At 49.8% G+C, this 22,993-nt stretch overlaps 1 protein-coding gene across 1 annotated transcript in view; it reads right to left on the bottom strand.

Moving 5' to 3' along the window:
* GALNT9 (polypeptide N-acetylgalactosaminyltransferase 9) overlaps positions 1-22,993 on the bottom strand; it is a 116,292-nt gene that overhangs the window by 36,836 nt on the left and 56,463 nt on the right. Inside the window, exons 4-6 of the mRNA XM_055405089.2 lie at positions 22,710-22,884; positions 18,213-18,410; positions 2,152-2,269 (exon numbers count right to left, since the gene is read on the bottom strand). Coding sequence (XP_055261064.1) covers positions 2,152-2,269; positions 18,213-18,410; positions 22,710-22,884 — 491 coding nt within the window. The remainder of the gene's footprint in view (positions 1-2,151; positions 2,270-18,212; positions 18,411-22,709; positions 22,885-22,993) is intronic.

Here is a 22,993-nt window from a genome sequence, read left to right as displayed (position 1 = left end):
GGGTACTGCAACTAGGGAGTAGCCCCCACTCACTGCAACTAGAGATAGCCCGTTCACAGCAACAAAGACCCAACACAGCCAAAAATAAATTGAAAAATTAAAAAAGAAGTTGTTGGCATCTTGCCTGCTGTTCTGTCCTCGTTGACCAGTCACTGCATCAGATAAGGGTTGACAGAAGGTACCAGGGGCTGGGAGAGGCAGGAGGGGTCCTCCCCAGCAACCCGCAGCCATGCTGGGTCTTCAGACTGGTCTGTGGGCTTAAGCCTCCCAGTGACGGCGCTCTGTCAAGGCTGATAGATCCTGTGTCAAATGTGTTTTGATTCAGGACCTCCAGTGTTGCCACTGGCTACAGACAGCTAACCATTGGTTAGTGAGCCTTGAGCTAGTGTGAGTCTGCTTTCCAGCCCTGTGTACACCTGGCTAAGCTGTTTCCCCATCCTGGGCTGCTGTGCACTCGGGGTTGAGCAGGGTCACTGGGCTGCAGTTGCAACAGGAAAGGAAGGAGTATTAGCAGGAGTGAGGCAAGGACTTGGTGACCCATGATCAGGGGCTGAGGGGTCAAACCCACACTCTCCTGGAAGCAGGGTCCTATGGCACCCCAGGTGCACAGTCCTTGAAAGTCCTGCCCATCCCTCTTTGGATGGGCTGTGTCATGTTGTGTCAATCATGCTGTGACCGTCCCACTGAGCTGAGAATGGAGCCCAGAGTACCAGCCTTCGACTGGGCATTGGCTCAGAACCCAATCCCATTTTATCCTAGGAGCACACTGAACCAAGGAGGTGAAAGCTACACTCTGAAAACTACAAGACGCAATGAAAGAAACTGAAGAAGATGCTAATAAATGGAAATGTATCCCTGCTCATGGATTGGAAAAATGTTGCTAAAATGACCATACTACCCACAGTTATCTATAGATTCAGTGCATCCCTATCAAAATGCCAATGATATTTTCCCCTCAGAAATAGAACAAATAATTCCTATAATTTCTGTGGAATCACAAAAGACTCCAAAGCAATCTTGAGAAAGAAGAACAAAGCTGGAGGCATCACATGCCTTGATTTCAAACTATATTTCAAGGCTACGATAATCAAAACATATGACATTGGCATAAAAACAGATACATGGATCAATGCGATAGAATAGAGAGCCCAGAAATAAACCCAGGCACACATTGCCAGTGACTTTATGACCAAGGAGCCAAGAATATATAACAGGGAAAAGAGTCTCCTCAATAAATGCTGCTGGACAGTCCAGGGAAAACTGGACACCTATACACAAAACAGTAAGCTGGACCACTGTCTTACACGATCATGCACAAAAGTTAACTCAGAATGAACTAAAGATTTGAGCATAAGACCTGGAACCATAACATTCCTGGAAGACACAGATATAGAGGACCATCTTGTGGACACAGCAGGGGAAGGAGGGAGTGGGACGGATGGAGAGTAGCCTTGATACGTCCTACCATGCGGGAAATAGATGGCCAGTGAGAAGTTACTGTATAGTACAGGGAGTTCAGCTCAGTGCTCTGTGATGACCTAGGGGGTGAATTGGCAGGGAGGGAGGTCCAAGAGGGTGGAGATATACGGCTGACTTGCACTGTTGTATGGCAGAAACTGACACAACATTCTAAAGCAATTATCCTCCAATTAAAAAGCAAAACTAAAGTGAATTCAAAAAGAAACTAACTAGAAGAAAACATCCTGCCTGGAGTCTTCTCTACACACTGGCCCCCTGGAGAAGCCATGGGAGCTTCCAATGCCCACAGTGCCCATGGGCACTCTGCCTTTCACTTCCACCGAGACAAGCCCACGATCTTCCTGGGTCTCCTCACCACTGATGCACAAACTCCCTGTGCACAGGACCAGCTCTTAGTTTCCAAGCTCCCCACTAGCCCCGACTTCAGTGTAAAGCAACAGAATGAGTGGCTTGAGAAATAAAGTAAGATCTGAAATACAGTCTCTTAATACCACATTCATAATGCTTCCCAGTCCCCTTGCCACAGAGGTTTCTTACATTGACCTAAGTTTGGGGGCTTTACCTCCTCCTGACCCGTAACAAGCAGCTCACAGACCAGCCAGGCACAACTTTCGACAGGTCTGCTGGGCAAACCATCCCCGTGAGTGGCCCCGGTGGTCGAGCGACACTTACCCTCATGCCCAGCTCTATGTTCTCCCCACCGTACACCTCCATGCCCGGGTCCAGCAGACCAATGTCCCCGAAGTACTCCCGGTCCACAACGAAGGAGCAGCCGATCATGGCCGGGGTCCTGGGGAGAAGCAGACAGGGAGTGAGCGGGTCATCAGTGTGTGGTGCGGACCCCGGCAGCCTTGGCGGGGGGCTGCCACCCTCTTTCCAAGTCCTCACACATCATCCCTGAGCTCCTTGTCTTCCCTGGTCACTGTGCCCAAGGCTTGCCTCAGGCTTGTCTTTGCACCCATCAGAGATGACCAAAAAAACCAGCATTCAATTCAGGCAACTTAGTGAAGATTTTAAAAATTTAAAAATCTGATTACCCAGTGAGTTATTTCGTAGCCCTGATCATAATTTCCTAAGCTTCAGTCACTTACCTACCTCCTTCATTATTTTATCTGTGTATCGGGAATCAGGGCCGCAATTGGCAGTCACACAGGTTGTGCACTGCTCAACTCTACAGAACGTCCTCAATATCAGGCTCTCTCTGAATGACACACCTTGAAGTTGTACAGTGTACAGCCTCTGCAGCTATATGCAACAGACTGCCAGCTGTACTATATTCCTGTAATAATTCTATTTACATCTACACATTTTAAAAATGTCAGTAAATCTTGCCTTGCCCCAAGCAATTGTATCTGTAAAATCACGTGTCAATGTGCTAGTTATATTTTCCTCTAAGATGTATTAGCAGTTTATCAGTGTTGACCTCCCCTGGACTCATGGAGCAGTGGTGATCAAAGCAGGTCGGGAACGGACAGAGTCGCGGAGAAAAGTGGGCGGTACCACTGTGAATGGACCTGCACACTCACTGGCTCATTCGTTCATCCCTGATGCATTCACATCATGAACTCAGGGCACACTGAGAACCTATTAGTTGGAGGAGAAAAAAAAAACATAAAGGAAAAATATCTTTCTAGCAATAGGCATAATCTCTGTTTTGTAAGAAAGCAGAACCTTCCAAGCTTTTTTTTTAAAATTTATTTACTTTTATTTTTGTCTGTACTGGGTCTTCCTTGCTACACAGGCTTTTTCTCTAGTTGCAGAGAGTGGGGGCCACTCTAGTTGCAGTGCGTGGGCTTCTCATTGGGATGGCTTCTCTTGTTGCAGAACACAAGCTGTAGGGTGTGCATACTTCAGTAGTTGTGGCTCCCGGCCCAGGCTCAGTAGCTGTGCAGGCTTAGTTGCTCTGAGGAATATGGGATCTTCCCGGGTCAGGGATTGAACCCAGGTCTCCTGCATTTGCAGGCAGATTAGTTACCACTGAGTCACCAGGGAAGTCCCCTTCCAAGCTTTGGATGGAAGAATTTGCTTCAAAACAAAGACAACCACCTTGTAGGCTAAGGGCTCAGTTTCTTCCAAGCTCTTAGAGGACCGGCAAAGGCTCCCCATTGTCCCCGAAAGCTCCCCAAGACCCCCGAAAGACAGGGCTGAGGCTGCTCTCTCCTCTGCTTCCACTTGTGCCCACCCACTGCTCTCACAGGTATGAAATCTCTCTTCAATGAAAACAACACAAAAAGTTGTTCTTCAGTTCAGTTCAGTTCAGTCGCTCAGTCGTGTCCAACTCTTTGCGACCCCATGTTCTTAATCACAGTTTAAAAGAAGCATTTCTGCTCACAGTGACTGGGACATCAGAAGCAAGTGCCCATGAGTTGTCCAAGAATAACAGAGGCATTATAAGGCAATTATCCTTTTGTTTGTGTAAAGATCCAATTTGTTCTGTCATGACATTTGGGCCACAAATCTAATAGTAACGAAATTTTAATGTCATCTGTGACGTGTAGCAAGCGTTTAACTGGTTAAGTTATAGTTCACCGGCGACGACAGCTATTTCTTTCATTTTCTTAATGACAACACAAAAATCTCAGGATGATCTCTGATGAATTGAACTGCTAAGTCCCTGCCAAGTCTATTACAGCTGTAATGATTTTTTTATTATTGCTCCGAGTTCCAAAATAAACTTAACCTCACAAGGCGACGGTAGCAGAGTCAGCTGGCTCTGAATTTATTTGCATGAGAAATTCTTGCTGTGATTACAGGAAACAGTAAAGGCCGAGGGTTCTCAGATTAGGCAGAGGAGGAACTTTGTCACCCTGGGGAGCATCCTTACATCTGGGCCGATGTGCTGCACGCCTGGATACAGCCTCTCCACGAGGATGTTCACCCGGGCTCCTGCCTTGCAGAGGCCACAGACAAGCAGACACACACAAGTGCACAGACACACACACCACACACACATGCATGGACAAGCGTACATACGCAGCAGACACACAGGCACACATGGATACATGGACACAAGGAGACACACACGCAACACACATACCCCATAAGGACAGACACACACATAATAAACATGTACAGATATACAGATATACAGACACACGTAACACACACATAGTCCCACAAATGTACTCACAAACACATACACACCCAAATGCACACAGATACATGCAGACACACATAACTTGTACACACACAATACACAGAAACAGACATGTGCACACACATAAACATGGATACACACCTGCAGCAAACACAGAGAGATACATACAGCACATGCACACACAGAGATACACACAGACACACATCTAGGCATTCACACATAGACACACATCCCCTGGTCCATGAAGCCTCGGAGTTCTATATGAATAGGAGCTGATAAAATGAAGATCACAAATGGACTCTTCAGCTTTTGGGAGGGTGACAAGGGACAAGAGAGGTGCCTGTTCTCGATGTCTTGAAGAAAAGCACAGGCTCACAGGCAGGGCACTGCCAGGTGATCAGCATAAACACAGGGGAAGACAGCCGACCGGGTGTAGGGGCCACATGCATTGGTGACAAGGTGGTGGAGAAACTGGTGTGGACTGGCTCAACCCTCCTGGAAGTCTGAAGCTATGGATAGAGAGCCAGCAGTACTTATGCAGTGATGCAATGCTGACCCAGCTCCCTGCACACCAACTGTGTGCCCTTGGGCAAGCTGCTCAGCTTCTCTGTGCTCAGCTTCCCTGCCAGTAACACGAGAGGCAGAATGGTGCCTCCTCCAAAGGCGGCTGTGCAGATGAAAACTATATGGAGGAGGGTCTGGAGCCTGGGGACCATTTACTGTTACTATTTTATCCCCTAATTCCATGGCTGGCATTTATCCTAGGACACTGATCCAAAAGCAATTTGCACAAAGCTATGCGCTGCAGCGTGAGTTACAGTGGCAAAAGGGAAGTCAACTCAGAGTCCATCAGTGTAGATGGTCGAATGGGTTTCAAGCCGTTCTTTTGACGAATTGTTTCCTACCCAGCAGGTGAGGTGCTTATCAAGACCACCCAGTGCCGTAAGAAGTGATGCTTGGGAGAGGGTAAGTGACAAGTCAGCAAGGAAAATGTCACCAACCTACCACTGTGACCAGAGAAGCAACTATGTGCGAGTGTGCCTGTATGCACAGGCTTCCCCTGTGGCTCAGTGGTGAAGAATCCGTCCGCCATGAAGAAGACACAGGAGATGCAGTTTCGATCTCTAGGTTGGGAAGATCCCCTGGAGAAGGAAATGGCAACCCACTCCAGTATTCTTGCCTGGAGACTCCCATGGACAGAGGAGTCTGGTGGGCTACAGTCCGTGGGGTCACAAAGAGTCAGACATGCCTGAAGCAACTGAGCATGCATGCATGCATGTCTATAATGTGCGCACGGATCTGTGTGTGGTCTTGTGTGTGTGTGTGCGTGTCTCTGTGCGCAGATCTGTGTGATCTTGTGTGTGTGTGTGTGCGTGTCTCTGTGCGCAGATCTGTGTGATCTTGTGTGTGTGTGTGTGTGCGTGTCTCTGTGCGCAGATCTGTGTGATCTTGTGTGTGTGTGTGTGTGCGTGTCTCTGTGCGCAGATCTGTGTGATCTTGTGTGTGTGTGTGTGCGTGTCTCTGTGCGCAGATCTGTGTGATCTTGTGTGTGTGTGTGTGCGTGTCTCTGTGCGCAGATCTATGTGTGATCTTGTGTGTGTGCGTGTGTGTGTCTGTGTGCATGGATCTATGTGTGATCTTGTGTATGTCTGTGTGTGTCTGTGTTCATGGATCTATGTGTGATCTTGTGTGTGTGTGTGTGTGCACACGCACAGATCTATGTGTGATCTTGTGTGTGTGTGTCTGTGTGTGTATCTATGTGTGGTCTTGTGTATGTGTGTCTGTGTGTGCGGATCTATGTGTGGTCTTGTGTGTGCGGATCTATGTGTGGCTTTGTGTGTATGTGTGTCTGTGTGTGCGGATCTATGTGTGTTCTTATGTGTGTGTCTGTGTGTGCAGATCTATGTGTGTTTTTTTTGTGTGTGAGCATGTACACATGTCTGTGTGCTTGCATTTGTATCTTAGTGCATCTCTATGCATGAGTGTGCACCTGTGTGTGAGTACGGGTGTGACTCAGACCCTCATTCCATGTTCTGCTTGTGGAGGGGAGCAGGCGCTGGGTGTGGGCCCCTCCACCAATCCCACAACATCCCCTTTTCCTCTGGGTTCATCTGACCCCACTGGAAGCCAGCTTACACCCATGGTGCCTCTGCATCCACCAGACACACTGGCATGAATCTGGATTGCCCCAGGAACAGGGGTGCAAACCCACATGTGGGCTCTGTGGTCCCAGGAAGATGCAAGCCAGGTGAGCTGAGGGGCTACAGCTGCCCTCCTAGAGGCGGGGGGCCCACACAATGCAGCCAATGCCCCACACCTGCGTTCTGCTCGCAGCTCAGAGCCACACGGTGACAAACACGCCACTGGTCATGGGTCCCATTTTGACCTTGTTCAGAATTCAGGAAATAGTCCCATTTCAATGATACAGTTCACGCGGGCAGCCACCTCCAGCACTCAGGACCCCTGGGACCATGAGGGCCTCCCAGCCTCTCACTGCCCTCTCTTTTTCCATCTGTCAAGGCTGAGATACTTCTCCGCAGAAATCCAAGCCTTCTTTTGACCCTTTTCTTCCTTGAGCTTCCTGGATAATGACTGGCAGGGAAATTTCCTTAGGTAAATCTTCACACACCAGCCTCTCCGAGGCCAACTTCCTCAGAGCAGGTGTGGGAGCTGTGTCCTTCAGAAGAAGGACATCAGCCCCTCTCCCAGGTCTCAGGGAGACCAGAAACCCTAGAGCAATTATCAGGAAAGACCCTTTCAGGCCCACAGACTGGCCCCAGGGATGCAGGTTCCCAGCCTGGGGTCAGGTCTCGTGATGCGGTAAGGGGCAACATCACAAGGATTGCCAGGAGCCTTTGCTGCAGGAGCTGGGGTACCAGGGCTTCTTCTCATGGGTCTGCCACTGAGGGGAGGTTGTGGGAAGACCCTTCCCTGAGAAGGTGGACAGGAGGGCCATCCTCTGGATAATGACCTTGGAAGCAAAGACCTCCAGGCTGCCCTTGGAATCTTGTCACTCCAGACCCTCCAGCCTGAAGGGCGTGTGAAGCAGGCTGTTGGGAGCAGTGGAGACTGCAGCACTGACCCCCCTCCCCCACCCCGAGAGCTCAGTAACAACTCAGCTCCAGTGGATCATTATCAGCTAGGAATGGGGACCTGGGTTTTTCCAGAATCTTCTGCTTTTCCAAGAGTAGATACCAATTTCGTGTGAAATCTCTTAAGTATAAACATTGGTTCCAAGTTTGAGAATTATATGACAAATAAGGTGACATACTGAGACTCAAGTGGCTTCCCTAGAACTTGAAGGACAAGGTCACGCCACTCCAGGCTCCCCTGGCACTGTGTACACTAACAGTAGAAGATTCAGAACGCCCTGTTCTCCCCCCAAGAAGAATGGCTGGGCGTCTGGGAACTGTCCAAGGCATCACTAGGAGGGCAATGAGTCCCAGCATGGAGCCTGCCGAGGGCCCAGCGGGGTCTGGGGAGAGGCTGGTTGGCTTTGTCTCCAATTTGCAGGAAGCCTTGGCTGGGTGTGGTTAAAGCGATCACATGGGCCAGCTGGCCACCAGCCTTGAAGGTGGTGTTGAGAGGCCCCTGTCAGGGCTCTGCTTCCCCAGTGGGCTGCACTCATGCACATGGAGGATACAACTTGGGGACTAGCTGTGACAATGGCACCATGTGGACCTGAGGAATATTTGTGATTGTCACACGCATTACTGGATGTGAATGGCCTCAGGGTCTCATCTCAACATGGCTGTGTGTTGACTCCGTTCCCGTGGGGTCACCCTGCTGGGAGATGCCCAGCGAGGCTTGGGATCTCCCAACCTTGGAGCAGGGCTCTGCAGAGGGCCCTCTTCTGGACACAGGCATGTTCATTTCTTGCAGCTGTGAAGCGAGTACCACATGAACTGGGGCTTCAGACAAGAGATATTTGTCCTTTGCTAGCTCTGAAGGCCGGAGAGGGCAATGGCACCCCACTCCAGTACTCTTGCCTGGAAAATCCCATGAACGCAGGAGCCTGGTAGGCTGCGGTCCATGGGGTTGCTAACAGTCAGACACAACTGAGCGACTTTGCTTTCACTTTTCACTTTCACGCATTGGAGAAGGAAATGGCAACCCATTCCAGTGTTCTTGCCTAGAGAATCCCAGGGACGGCAGAGCCTGGTGGGCTGCAGTCTATGGGGTCACATAGAGTCAGACACGACTGAAGCGACTTAGCAGCAGCAGCAGCAACAGCAGCTCTGAAGGCCAGAAGTCTGACGTCAAGGTGTGGGCAGGGCCATATTTCCTCTGAAGCGCCAGAGGAGGACCCTCCCTGCCTCTTTCAACTCCTGGTGGCCCCAGGTGTCCTTGGCTTGTGGCTGCATCCCTCCCATCTCTGACTCCGGAGTGGCATGGTCTCTCTTCTTCTGTGTATCTCTTACAAGGACACTTTCAGCAGCATTCAGGACCCAGCTGGGTCATCCACAGTAATCTCCCCATCACAACATTCTAATTACATCTGCAAAGGCCCTTTTCCCAATGAGGTCGAATTCATGGGTTCTGGGTGGTCAGGACATAGACATGGCTGTCTGCTGCGCCCAGCCTTCCATCTTGGCCTTCTTATAAACCCTGTAGTATCTTCTCGGGAGACCATCTCTCTCCTTGCTGTACTCCCTGTGGGATGGTGAGTCTCCAGAACTTCCCCTCGGTGAAGGTCACTGGGTCTGTGGAGGGCCCTTCTCCCATCCACTTCCAGGAAAGATAGGGGCAGGGGTTTTTACCCTGCAGACTGTCCTGGGGTGACTGAGGTGGAGGGGACACCCTCTTCCCAGTGTGCAGGGAGACGCCTGGCATTTCTGCTGGCTCCTCCTCTAACTGGGTGCTCATGTCTCCACAAAGCTGCTTTGATTCATGTTGGCTGGCGTTCTTCTCTTGTTGCTGGAATCCCCCAGATCTCAGCTCAGCGATGCTAATTTAATGGAATGATAAGTAGCTTGGGCATTAGAATTATTACCTTTTTGTATGTTTTAAAATTCATTTAAAAAGTCAACTCAACAGAGTTAAAGTCACACGAAAACAGGACACATCCATTGAAAGTGTGTGGTTCGAGTGGCTTGACTGACGGATACACTGGGGTAAACCTGACCCAGTCCAGGCAGAGAACGTGCCCATCCCAGGGCTCCTGGGACCCTCCAGGATCTCTCCCCGCCCCTGCCTCCTCCACCAGGTGTCTGCATTCTTTGGATTTCTCTGTACATCAATCACACAGCATGTGCTCTTCCGTGTCTCATGTTTTTGCCACACTTTGAGTTTCGTCCTCATTGTTATGGGCATCACCATATGTCCCTTTGTAGTTCTGAGAAGCATCCTGATACGTGGCTAGATCACACTTCGTTTATCTATTCACATGTTGATAGACATTTGGGTTCAATTCAGGACTATTGTGAATAAAGCTGCTGCTATGAACGTTCGCATCTTTGTGTAGACATGTTTTCATTTCTTTTGGGCAAATACCTGGGGTGGAACGGCTGGTCATGTAGGAAGTGTTTTTACCTCTAGGAGAAACTGCCAGGTTTCCAAAGCGGTCTTGCTAATGTCTGCTCCCACTGGCCACGCTGAGTTGTGACTGCTCCGTGTTGCCGTTGGTCTATCTGACCAACATTGTGTCTTATATCCCTAGTGACTCTGCAGTGGGCAGCTTTCCATGGGTGTGTTAGTGTTTTGTCTACCTTCTCGTGTGTAGTACTTGTTTAAGGTCTTTGCCCGTTTTTTTATTTGGGGTTTTGGCATCAGGGTTTTCTAATTCTTTCCAGGTGGTATTAATAAGGAGCAAAGTTTCAGACAACTTGCAGTCTGGCCAGAGCATTCTCTCTTCAGCTTGAGCATCCAGGCTGCTCTGAGACTTAATTTCTTGCTGGACAGCTCTTTGCTAATGGAGGGTAGGTGCCCAGAAGCCCCTCTAAGACCCTCCTAGGGGAAGAAACAACTTGTAAAGGTGTCATGATGGACAGTTCTGGCCACACATGGGCAGAGTGGCCTGTTTCAGCAGGGACACACCAGATTGTAGAGATGAGGCAGGAGGGGTCCCTGCCTGAGGCCTTGAAATCCCAAACTTCTGTGGGGAGAACTGGCCAAGGCTCCAGGGGATCAACAGACCCTGGAGATGAACATTTACTCCAAGAAAAATACCTCGAGCCTGTTGGGCCCCCAGGAGAAAGTGGCAGCCCCTGTTGATTTTGAAGCATAGATTTCCCAGGGGTTCAACAGACCAAGGAAAAGAAGGGTGGTGCTGAAAGCTGCAGAAGGTCAGTCAGTGATGGAAACGAACGAAGCAAGCCAGGTGCAAGAAGAGTGACCGTGCAAGCCTGAAGGCAGAGCAACACAGAGACATTAGGGAGTGGTGGGGACTGCAGCAAATTGGAGACCTCAGCCCTGTTTAGACAGGGGGTCACTTCTCAGCTCCAGTGACTGGCTGCCCTATGAGAACGTGCACCTTCTCATCTTAATAAAGATGCATTTTTAACTTGGGAAAAACTCTCCATTTTCAGGTGTGGGAACCAATTCAAAATAAAATAAGTGCTTTGGAGGACGTTCTCTATAGCACACCCACCAGCCTGGGTCTGCTGGTTTCTTTGTCCTCTGCTCCTTTATGACTCTCGTGGTGTTGCCTCTGTCTGTCTGTCTCTCCCTTGTTCTGTCTGGGTCTCGGTCTCCTTCTCACTCCCTCTCTGCATCCCTATTCCTTTCTGCTCCCTGACACCTTGCTCATTTTGCTTCTTAGTGTGCACCCTCCACCGAAGTAGGCAACAGTTGGGCCCCAGGTTAGACATTTACAACGGGTTTCCTATTTGCATTTCAGGGGGCAGGAAGAAGGGGGGCTTCAGGCTGGATTCCTGAGACAAGAGATAGGTGGGTTCCAGATCAGGCATTTACAATCAGCCTCCTGTTTGCCCTCTGAGATGGAAGTAATAGCGGAAACAGGGTAAACAGCCATTGTATGTCTCTTGTAAACGCCTAAAGTAATAGTCATGGCAAGGACAAAGAGGGGCAAACGCTGTTTGAGTAAAGGATTAAGGGATCTCTGCTTCCCCCTTTTTGGGACAAAGGAGACACTACACATGCCCCCAAAAGGCTCCTTTATGGGAGTGAAAGTCAAGGGATAACGCCAGGCCATAATGAGTCTTGCTCTTCCCAGAAGCCTTTACTTTGAGATCCATCTTGGCTGAGAGGTGTGTGCGCACCCAGGGGAGGGTCCCAGGTTAGGTCAGGTGTGGAAAAAGGAACCAGATACTTAGCCTGAAGGAAGACAAAGGCCCAGAAGAACTGACCTGTATAAATGACTTAGCCACCTCTTTGCTGCGCAGCTCACCGCTAGGAGGGGCCCACCCTTTCTCTCTGGGCGTTTGTCTCTGCCTTGCTTCTGTCTTAACCAAGCAAACATTTTCTCCATGTGGTCTCCCACTCGTTGTGCTATGTCTGTAAGAATAAACTTTGTACCTGCATTTACAGTTTCTGCCTCTGTGATAAATGCATTTTTCACTGGGGGCAAAGATCCAGAGAAAAATAGCTTCTAGCCTCTAGCCCTTGCTGGTCTGGTGGCTAGAATTCTTGGTTCTCATCCAGCCTTCCCAGGTTCAATTCCTGGGCAGGGAATGAAGATCTTGCTTCACACCACTGCTCACTGCTGCTTCCCTGAGATGCACTGTCTTGTTCCCCTCTCTCTTTCCTTGCTGCCTCCCTTTTTCTGCTCTCTCCAAGTCTGTGTTCTTTTTCTGTCTCTTACTGGCTCTTTCTCTTTAGATGTTCGCTCTGTCTGTCTCCCTCCTTCTCTCTCCTCCACCTGACCTGGTTATCAGTCAGTTCAGTCACTCAGTCGTGTCCAATTCTTTGCGACCCCATGGACTGCAGCACACCAGGCTTCCCTGTCCATAACTAACTCCTGGAGCTTACTCAAACTCATGTCCATCAAGTCAGTGATGCCATCCAACCATCTCATCCTGTCATCCCCTTCTCCTGCCTTCAATCTTTCCTACCATCAGGGTCTTTTCCAATCAGTCAGTTCTTTGCATCAGGTGACCAAAGTATTGGAGCTTCAGCTTCAGCATCAGTCCTTCCAATGAACATTCAGAACTGATCTCCTTTAGGATGGACTGCTTGGATCTCCTTGCAGTCCAAGAAACACTCAAGAGTCTTCTCCAACACCACAGTTCAAAAGCATCAATTCTTCGGTGCTCAGCTTTCTTTATAGTTCAACTCTCACATCCATACATGACTACTGGAAAAGACATAGCTTTGACTAGATGGACCTTTGCTGGCAAAGTAATTTATCTACTATTCAATATGCTGTCTAGGTTTGTCATGGCTTTTCCTCTAAGGAGAAAGCATCTTTTAATTTCATGGTTGCAGTCACCATCTGCAGTGATTTTGGAGCCCAAAAAAATAAAGTTTGACACTGTTTCCATTGTTTCCCCATCTATTTGCCATGAAGTGATGGGACCAGAAGCCATAATCTTAGTTTTCTGAATGTTGAGCTTTAAACCAACTTTTTCACTCTCCTCTTTCACTTTCATCAAGAGACTCTTTAGTTCTTCTTCATTTTCTGCCATAAGGGTAATGTCATCTTCATATCTAGGGTTATTGATATTTCTCCCAGCAATCTTGATTTCAGCTTGATTCCAACCCGGCATTTCACATGATTTACTCTGCATATAAATTAAATAAGTAGAGTGACAACATACAGCCTCTATGTACTCCTTTCCCAATTTGCAACCAGTCTGTTGTTCCATGTCCAGTTCAAACTGTTGCTTTTGACCTGCATACAGATTTCTCAGGAGGCAAGTCAGGTGGTCTGGTACTCCCATCTCTTGAAGAATTTCCCACAGTTTGTTGTGACCCACACAGTCAAAGGCTTTGACCTAAGCAATAAAGCAGAAGTAGACGTTTTTCTGGAATTTTCTTGCTTTCTCGATGATCCAGTGGATGTTGGCAATTTGATCTCTGGTTCCTCTGCCTTTCCTAAATCCAGCTGGAACATCTGGAAGTTCATAATTCATGTATTGTTGAAGCCTGGCTTGGAGAATTTTGAGCATTATTTTACTATTGAGTGAGATGAGTGCAATTGTGCGGTAGTTAGAACATTCTTTGGCATTGCCTTTTTTTGGGATTGGAATGAAAACTGACCTTTTCCAGTCCTGTGGCCACTGCTGAATTTTCCAAATTTGCTGGCATATTGAGTGCAGCACTTTCACAGCATCATCTTTTAGGATTTGAAATAGCTCAACTGGAATTCCATCAGCTCCACCAGACTTGTTTGTAGTGATGCTTCCTAAGGCCCCCTTGACTTCGCATTCCAGGATGTCTGGTTCTAGGGGAGTGATCACACCATCGTGGTTATCTGGGTTATGAAGATCTTTTTCATACAGTTCTTCTGTGTATTCTTGCCAGCTCTTCTTAATATCTTCTGCTTCTGTTACATCCATACCATTTCTATCCTTTATTGGGCCCATCTTTGCATGAAATGTTCCCTTGGTATCTCTAATTTTCTTGAAGAGATCTCTAGTCTTTCCCATTCTATTGTTTTCCTCTAATCTTTTGCACTGATCACTGAGGAAGGCTTTCTTACCTCTCCTTGCTATTCTTTGGAACTCTGCATTCAGATGGGTATATCTTTCCTTTCCTCCTTTGCCTTTTACTTACTTTCTTTTATAAGCCATTTGCCAGGTCTTGTCAGACTACCATTTTGCCCTTTCGCATTTCTTTCTCTTGGGGATGGTCTTGATCACTGCCTCCTGTACAATGACACGAGCCTTTGACCATAGTTCTTCAGGCAATCTGTCTATCAGATCTAATCCCTTGAATCTACTTGTCACTTCCACTGTACAATTGTAAGGGATTTGATTTAGGTCATACCGGAATGGTCTAGTGGTTATCCCTACTTTCTTCAATGTAAGTCTGAATTTGGCAATAAGGAGTTCATGATCTGAGCCACAGTCAGCTACCGGTCTTGTTTTTGCTAACTGTATAGAGCTTCTCCATCTTTGGTTGCAAAGAACATAATCTGATTTCAGTATTGACCATCTGGTGATGTCCATGTGTAGAGTCATCTCTTGTGTTGCTGAAAGAGGGTATTTTCCATGACCAGTGCGTTCTCTTGACAAAACTCTATTAGCCTTTGCCCTGCTTCATTTTGTACTCCGAGGTCAAATTTTCCTGTTACTCCAGGTGCCTCTTGACTTCCTACTTTTGCATTCCAGTCCCCTATAATGAAAAGGACATCTTTTTTGGGTGTTAGTTCTAGAAGGTCCTGTAGGTCTTCATAGAACCGTTCAACTTCAGCTTCTTCAGCATTAATGGTTGGGGCATAGACTTGGATTACTGTGATATTGAATGGTTTGCCTTGGAAATGAACAGAGATCATCCTGTCATTTTTGAGATTGCACCCAAGTACTGCATTTTGGACTCTTTTGTAGACTATGAGGGTTACTCCATTTCTTCAAAGGGATTCTTGCCCACAGTAGTAGATATAACGGTCATCTGAGTTAAATTCATCCATTCCAGTCCATTTTAGTTCACTGATTCCTAAAATATCGATGTTCACCCTTGTCATCTCCTGTTTGACCACTTCCAATTCATGGACCTAACATTCCAGGTTTGTATACAACATTGCTCTTTACAGCATTGGACTTTACTTCCATCACCAGTCACATCCACAACTGGGCATTGTTTTTGCTTTGGTTCTGTCTCTTCATTTTTTCTGGAGTCATTTCTCCACTCTTCTCCAGTAGCATATTGGGGACCTACCAGCCTGGGGAGTTCATCTTTCAGTGTCCTATCTTTTTGCCTTTTCATACTGTTCATGGGGTTCTCAAGGCAAGAATGTTGAAGTGGTTTGCCATTCCCTTCTCCAGTGGACCACATTTTGTCAGAATTCTCCACCATGATCTGTCGGTCTTGGGTGGCCCTACACGGCATGGCTCATAGTTTCACTGATTTAGAGAAGGTTGTGGTCCATGTGTTGGCAATTTGATCTCTGGTGCCCCTTCCTTTTCTAAAACCTGCTTGAACATCTGGGAGTTCACGGTTCACATATTGCTGAACATCCGCTAGATCATGGAGAAAGCAAGAGAGTTCCAGAAAAACATCTATTTCTGCTTCATTGACTATGCCAAAGCCTTTGACTGTGTGGATCACAATAAACTGTGGAAAACATTGAAAGAGATGGGCATACCAGACCACCTGACCTGCCTCTTGAGAAACCTGTATGCAGGTCAAGAAGCAACAGTCAGAACTGTACATGGAACAACAGACTGGTTCCAAATAGGAAAAGAAGTACGTCAAGGCTGTGTATTGTCACCTTGCTTATTTAACTTCTATGCAGATTACATCATGAGGAACGTTGGGCTGGAAGAAGCACAAGCTGGAATCAAGATTGCTGGGAGAAATATCAATAACCTCAGACATGCAGATGACACTACCCTTATGGCAGAAAGTGAAGAGGAACTAAAAAGCCTCTTGATGATAGTGAAAGAGGAGAGTGAAAAGGTTGGTTTGAAGCTCAACATTCAGAAAACAAAGATCATGGCATCTGGTCCCATCACTTCATGGGAAATAGATGGAAAAACAGTGGAAACAGTGTCAGACTTTATTTTTTTGGGCTTCAAAATCACTGCGGATGCTGATTGCAGCCATGAAATTAAAAGACGCTTACTCCTTGGAAGGAAAGTTATGACCAACCTTGATAGTATATTAAAAAGCAAAGACATTACTTTGCCAACAAAGGTCTGTCTAGTCAAGGCTGTGGTTTTTCCCGTGGCCATGTATGGATGTGAGAGTTGAACTGTGAAGAATGCTGATTGCCGAAGAATTGATGCTTTTGAACTGTGGTGCTGGAGAAGACTCTTGAGAGTCCCTTGGACTGCAAGGAGATCCAACCAGTCCATTCTAAGGGAGATCAATCCTGGGTGTTCATTGGAAGGACTGATGCTAAAGCTGAAACTCGAATACTTTGGTCACCTCATGTGACGAGTTGACTCACTGGAAAAGACTCTGATGCTGGGAAAGGTTGGGGGCGGGAGGAGAAGGGGACGACGGAGAATGAGATGGCTGGATGGCATCACCGACTCTGTGGACATGAGTTTGGGTGAGCTCCGGGAGTTGGTGATGGACAGGGAGGCCTGGCGTGCTGTGATTCATGGGGTTGCAGAGAGTTGGGCATGACTGAGCGACTGAACTGAACTGAACTGTGGTCCATGTGATCAGTTTGATTAGTTTTCTGTGATTGTGGTTTTCATTCTGTCTTTCCTCTGAGGGATAAGGATAAGAGGCTTATGGAAGCTTCCTGATGGGAGAGGCTGACTGTGGGGAAAACTAGGTCTTGTTCTGATGGGTGGGGCCGTGCTCTGCTGCTGCTGCTAAGTCACTTCAGTCGTGTCCAACTCTGTGCGACCCCATAGACGGCAGCCCACCAGGCTCCCCCGTCCCTGGGATTCTCCAGGCAAGAACACTGGAGTGCGTTGCCATTTCCTTCTCCAATGTGTGAAAGTGAAAAGTGAAAGTGAAGTCACTCAGTCATGCCCGACTTGTAGCGACCCCACGGACTGCAGCCTACCAGGCTCCTCCATCCACGGGATTTTCTAGGCAAGAGTACTGGAGTGGCTTGCCAAATCCGAAGTTTTGTTTATGGGCGGGGTTGTGTTCCCCTCCTGTGGTTTGACCTGAGACCAAACTCTGGTGGAGGTAATAGCGACCTCCTTCAAAAGGCCCCGTGCACGCACTACCACATTCAGTGCCCCGACCCTGTGGCAGGCCACCGCTGACTCACGCCTCTGCTGGAGACTCTTGGACAATCACAAGCAAGTCTGGGGACATTGCTCCTTTCTCCTGGGTCTTGGTGCACACAAGGTTTTGTTTGTACCCTCCAAGAGTCTGTTTCCCCAGTCCTGTGTAAGTTCTGATGGTTCTATGGTGGGGTTAATGGCGACCTCCTCCAAGAAGGCTTATGCCACACCCAGATCTGCTGCACCCAGAGCCCCTACCCCTGCAGCAGGCCACTGCTGACCCGTACCTCTGCAGAAGACCCTCAAATACTCGAAGTCAGGTCTTGTTCAGTCTCTGTGGGGTCTCCTGGTATACACAAGGTTTTGTTTGAGCTCTTCGAGCATCTCTGGTGGGTATGGGGTTTGATTCTAAGTGTGATTTCGCCCCTCATACCATCTTGCTGGGACTTCTCCTTTGCCCTTGGATGTGGAGTATCTTTTTTTGGTGGGATCCAACATTCTCCTGTTGATGGTTGTTCAGCAGCAAGTTGTAATTTTGGAGTTCTCGCAGGAGAAGATGAACACATGTCCTTCTATTCTGTCATCTTGATCACCTGGTTATCACTCAGGTCACAATCCAGAGCCACCTCCCATTTCCCCATCACATCGCCATGTCCCTCTGCACACCCAGGGAAACCCTGTACCGACTGCATCCCGCCATTTCTACTCTCCCACCTGGTGCCAGGCCTTGGCTTTCTGCAGAGGAATGCCACCTGTCCCTCCAGTCCCCAAGGCCCCTGCTGCAGCCCTGGCTCTTTCCAAGGCAGGCCCCGCCCAGTGGCCCGGCCCACCTGACGCCTCCAGGGCAGGCCCCACCCCAGGGGCCCTGGTGGCCGGCTCACCTGATGGGTGCCGCCTCGTCACCGCGGTCCAGCCAGTCCTGGGGCGGGACGATGTACATGCACCAAAGGCCCCAGTTGTAGCCGTGGGCCGCGCTGGCGTACTGCTGCACCTCGAACGTGTCGTACTTGATGTTGTCGATGGCTGGCAGGACGATCCGCCGGCGGTCCTCCCGGATCCGCGTAAGGGCAGGCTGGGCCCTGCAAGGAGACTCAGGTCCCTGAGGAAGGGCACGAATGCCAGGGACCCCCGCCCCGCCCCCCTAGATAGGGAGCCAGGACCCAGGTGGCCACACCCGCATCTAATGTTGGCCTAGACCAGCCCTACGGAGGGTAGATTCAAGCACTGCACCTCTGGAAGCCCCAGAGTTGTCTGGGCTGCACACCCACCTGCCCGAGGTCTTGCTCTGCCCGAGGCAGGCCGTGGCTAACCACCGATTGACACTACAGATATAAACACCATCCAGGCCCAATCTCTGACATCTCTGATGGGCTGGCCTGGCTCCAGAGAGCCCTGTGAGTCAGCTCAGTCTGTCAGCAGGCCTGCCTCACAGCCTGGCTTTTCTCACAAGTGAATCCTACTACCTGGCAGGTCTTCCCTCCAGGGCTGGAAGGTACATTCACTTACAAGCAGGAATAGCGGCATGAATGTGCCACACCCTCTTGTAACACATTGAAGCATACCCATGAACTAGAAAAGAAAAAAAAAAAATCCATGCCTCAGGGAGCTTAGGATATACTGAAGGGACAGAAAGGCTAACAAGTGCTGTTGTGCAGTGCACAACCTATACAACAGTATGTGGTGGTCCTGACTGAGTGGGTATGGGGGGACAGACAAAAATGTATAAGTAAATGATATATTAGGAGGTGATATGTATTATGACAGAAAAAGAGAGCAAAATAAGGGTGATTTGGAATTGCAGTTTTAAATAGGGTGGTCAGGGTAGGTTGCACTGAGCCCTGAGCAGAGGTGGTGTGGGATGTAGCAGCTGTTGTTAGAGGAGGCAGGTGGGGTGCTGCACACAGAAGGAGCAGCCAGTGCTGAGCCCCTGGGATGTGCTGGTGTGCTTGGGAAGCAGGCCAGGCAGCTGGAATGGAGAGATGGTGGCCGTGCAGGCAATGAAGGCGTAGAGGAGAGAGACCAGAGGACAAAGGCTGGGGGTTGTGAATTTTCAACGCAGGAGTCCCCAGGGGCAAACAGGTAGCGTTTCACTCTGAAGACGACCTTGTCTCCTGCAAGGATGAGATGCTGCCCAAGGGGCCGGAGTTCAACATGGTCATAAGCAGCCTGCTGACTGGGGGACCAGAGAGATGAACAGGGGGACAGGGGCCAAGCTCAGGGAGGGACAGCGGGGGCTGGGGTCAGGGTGCGAGCTCTCTGACCCTGTCTGGCCAGATTCACCCTATAGCCAACCTCTCTTCCCATCCTTCCAAGCGAGAGCCTGGTATTTACCTGCCTTTCAGCTTCACGAGGAGGATTAATTAATTACTGTTAGCAAAGTGCTTCAGAGATGAAAAGCTCTCTGCAAATGCCACATGTGCTAATAAGGCAGACTCTTTATGGAGGCAGTTCTGGGAGGGGAGGGCTATTTGCAGATGGATAACTGGGTTTTCAGTGGTAAAAATGAAAGTTACAGTAGTTTCAAATGGCATTTTGATGTGACAGACTTGTGACTCTCCCAAACGTCCTCCAAATGCGCCAGGGGGTTTAACATGCATGAAAGGGACAGAAAGGCCTTCGAGTCCAGCTGTGCAGTGCACAACCTATGCGACAGTATGCAGTAGCCCTGGTGGAGGGCAGACCATAACATGTCCTTGCTGATAGAAGGCGACAGATGTCATGGCAAAGGAAGAGTCGCTTCATGAGGGTGGCAGAAGAGAGGGAAATGGGGGACAGCAGGGAAAGTCAGAAGTCGCATCTCGGTCAGGCACGTGCTGGGTCAGAACCAGCCCTGAGAACACACTGCAGTTAGGAAAACCAGGAACTTTGAGAGGTCCCAAAGGCCAGACCCTCAGGGGCCCCAGCTGGGGACACCCGGCCAGGCACTGTGGGACTTGATCAGCACACCCACCACGAACCCCCTCCCTATAACCCTCTTATCTCCCTGGAGGGAATATCTCAGTGAACCTCTTAGTTTAGGCTTCAGAGAGTTTAAAGGTGTGACTTGGGAGATTTGATATAAAGAAGAGCGAGTTTTAGTTTCTCTCGAAATGTGGCCAGCTGGCTACACGGGGCTGACTTTTCCCTGCTGCTCAACTGGTAGGGGCTGCAGGCTGCCCCTGGGTGAGGGGTTCATGCTCCCTGCCCACTGTGGACCCCTTGTATACCCTACCACTGTGGGTTTAACTTAAGGATCTTCAGGTGAGATCACACTGAGTGACCCGTGTGTGTGTGTGTGTTATGGCTCAGGTGTATCTGACTCTTTGCGACCCCATGGACTGTAGCCCACCAGGCTCCTCTGTCCATGGAATTCTCCAGGCAAGAATACTGGAATGTGTTGCCGTTTCCTTCTCCAGGAGATCTTCCTGACCCAGGGATCGAACCCAGGTCTCCTGTGTTGCAGGCAGATTCTTTACCATCTGCGCCACCAGGGAAGCCTAGGTGGGCCCTAAATCCACAGACAAGGGTCCTTAGAAGAGAGAAGGGGAGAGGCAGTCACACAGAGGGGAGAAGTCATGTGAAGACGGACACAGAGATTGGAGGGATGCAGTCAAAAGCCCGGGGCCTCCAGAAGCTGGAAGAGGGGTGAACGGTGTCCTCCCACAAAGATGGTCCACTTGGAACCCGGGATGTGACCTTACTGGGAAATAGAGCCTTTGCAGAGGTAATTCAGTTAAAAAACCCAAGATGAGATCACTCTGGATTGGCATGAGCCCTGAATCCAAGACATGCCCTTCTGGGAGAAAGGAGAGGGAGGCTTGAGACCAGGACACAGGAGAAACCACATGATGGAGGAGGCAGAGATGGAGGGATGCTGCCACAGCCCTGGATGCCTGGAGCCGTCAGAGCTAGAAGAGACGGGAGGCTCCTCCCCAAGGGCTTCCTAGGGACCCAGCCCTGCCTGCACCTTGATTTTGACTTCTGGCCTCAGAGCCAGAGAATGAATTTCTCCCATTTTGAACCACCAGCCTTTGGTCATTGTTATGGCAGCCCCAGGACATGCACTGGGTGACCCTCTCTCCACTTGCTCGTGTCCCAGCCCCTGCAACACAGGTGGTCCCCTGGGGTCTCAGTCTTCAGTCCCAGCTGGGCACCTGTCTGACACTCGTGTGCTGGAGCAGGCACTGTTGGGGATTGAGGCAGCTCACAAGCATCCCACATGTAACCTTGGAAACCAAGGCTTGCCTGGGGCTCAAACACTCGCATCACGTTGGTGGCCCAACTGTCCTGTCCCGATCCTTCCCGCAGAATTGCCAAGCTGTGCCCTCCCCACCCAGCTGCCGTTTATTCCTCTCGGGTCCTCTGCAGGGCCTGGTGGGAGTGAGGGCTCAGGGGGCGACTCCCAGATGCAGCCGCCAGAGAAACATACCAAGAGCCCAGAGGGTGCATTCCAGAAAACTTTGAAGCACATCCTTCTGTTCTAGCAACACATCCTCAGGCACCTGCTGTGAGAGCATCAGCTCACCGCCTGTCTAGGGACAGCAGGGATCTGGGTAGAGGCGCCAGGGCCACCTGCAGCTCTGAAGTCCCGTGTGGATAATTTGCTGGACAAATGATTCTGTTCTTAAGGCATCACTGGCCGCCTTTGGGCACAGCCTCATGAACCTCCCCAGGTGAGAGAGCACAGATCTGGGGCCCCACCCTGAGACCCTGTATCCCACAGACCTGTACTTCCTGCCAGCTCTCGGGGGCGTCAGATGCTGCTGGTCTGGGCTTCACACTGAGCACCGAGGCCCTGAAGGGTCCCTGCCCCCCCGGGGCACCTCTAGATTGTCCTGCACATGTGCTTGGGTGTCTCCTCCCGGCCACTATCCTGTATCCCGGCCACTCCTCAGTGTCCCAGCCACTCCTCTGGCCAGATCCCCCTCCAGGTTTCTCATTAGAAGCCCACCTTCCCCTGAATGGATGGGTGGGAGAAAATGAGCAGATGCTGTGCCCTAGGACTTTCTCATAAGGATGAGAAATTGCTTCCAACTAGACTTGAGTTTCTATTAACTGAGACCCGATAGACCACATTTCATTTACATGAGACCCAACCTTGTGTGTACCTCCCTGACCTAAGGTCACATGAACATCCTCATTTGAACTGTCACCTGCTGGAATGACTGGCCAATTCAAATTCCTTTGGTCACAAGGTGGGGAGACAGATCAGTCCTCATACAAGGCATCACAAACAGGGTTCTGGGTTCTAGGAACTGCACATGGAGTGGCCACGTGGCTGGACTCAGCTGTGCCCCACCCCCACCCCCACCAGGCTCATCCTCTTTGCCCGGCTCCTGCAGGCCCTAGCAGACCCCAACCAGGGCACAGCTCCACTTGGCCCCAGGCCCCAACCTTACCAGCCTGTGCTGAACTCCACATGGGCATCGAAGAAGCCGACAACGGGGGCCGTGGCGACCTTCCAACCCTGCAGCCGCGCCCGGATCAGGCCTTCCCGCCTGCTGTTGCGGACGATCTTCACCAGGCCTGGGTACCTCTTGCTGACGTATTGGTCCAGGTTGAGCTTGAGCTCCACTGCAAGGAACACAGAGAAGTTTCAGGCATGACACCGTGGGAGAGCCTGAGGCCACTGAGACCCACGGGCACTGTGTGCTCTGGATCCATACCTCATAAACTCCAAGAG

Source organism: Moschus berezovskii, chromosome 19 (assembly GCF_049115385.1).
Source record: "Moschus berezovskii isolate FMDL1 chromosome 19, NW_MosBer_1.0, whole genome shotgun sequence".
Taxonomy (NCBI): Eukaryota; Metazoa; Chordata; class Mammalia; order Artiodactyla; family Moschidae; genus Moschus; species Moschus berezovskii.
This window is presented reverse-complemented; position numbering and strand designations above follow the sequence as displayed.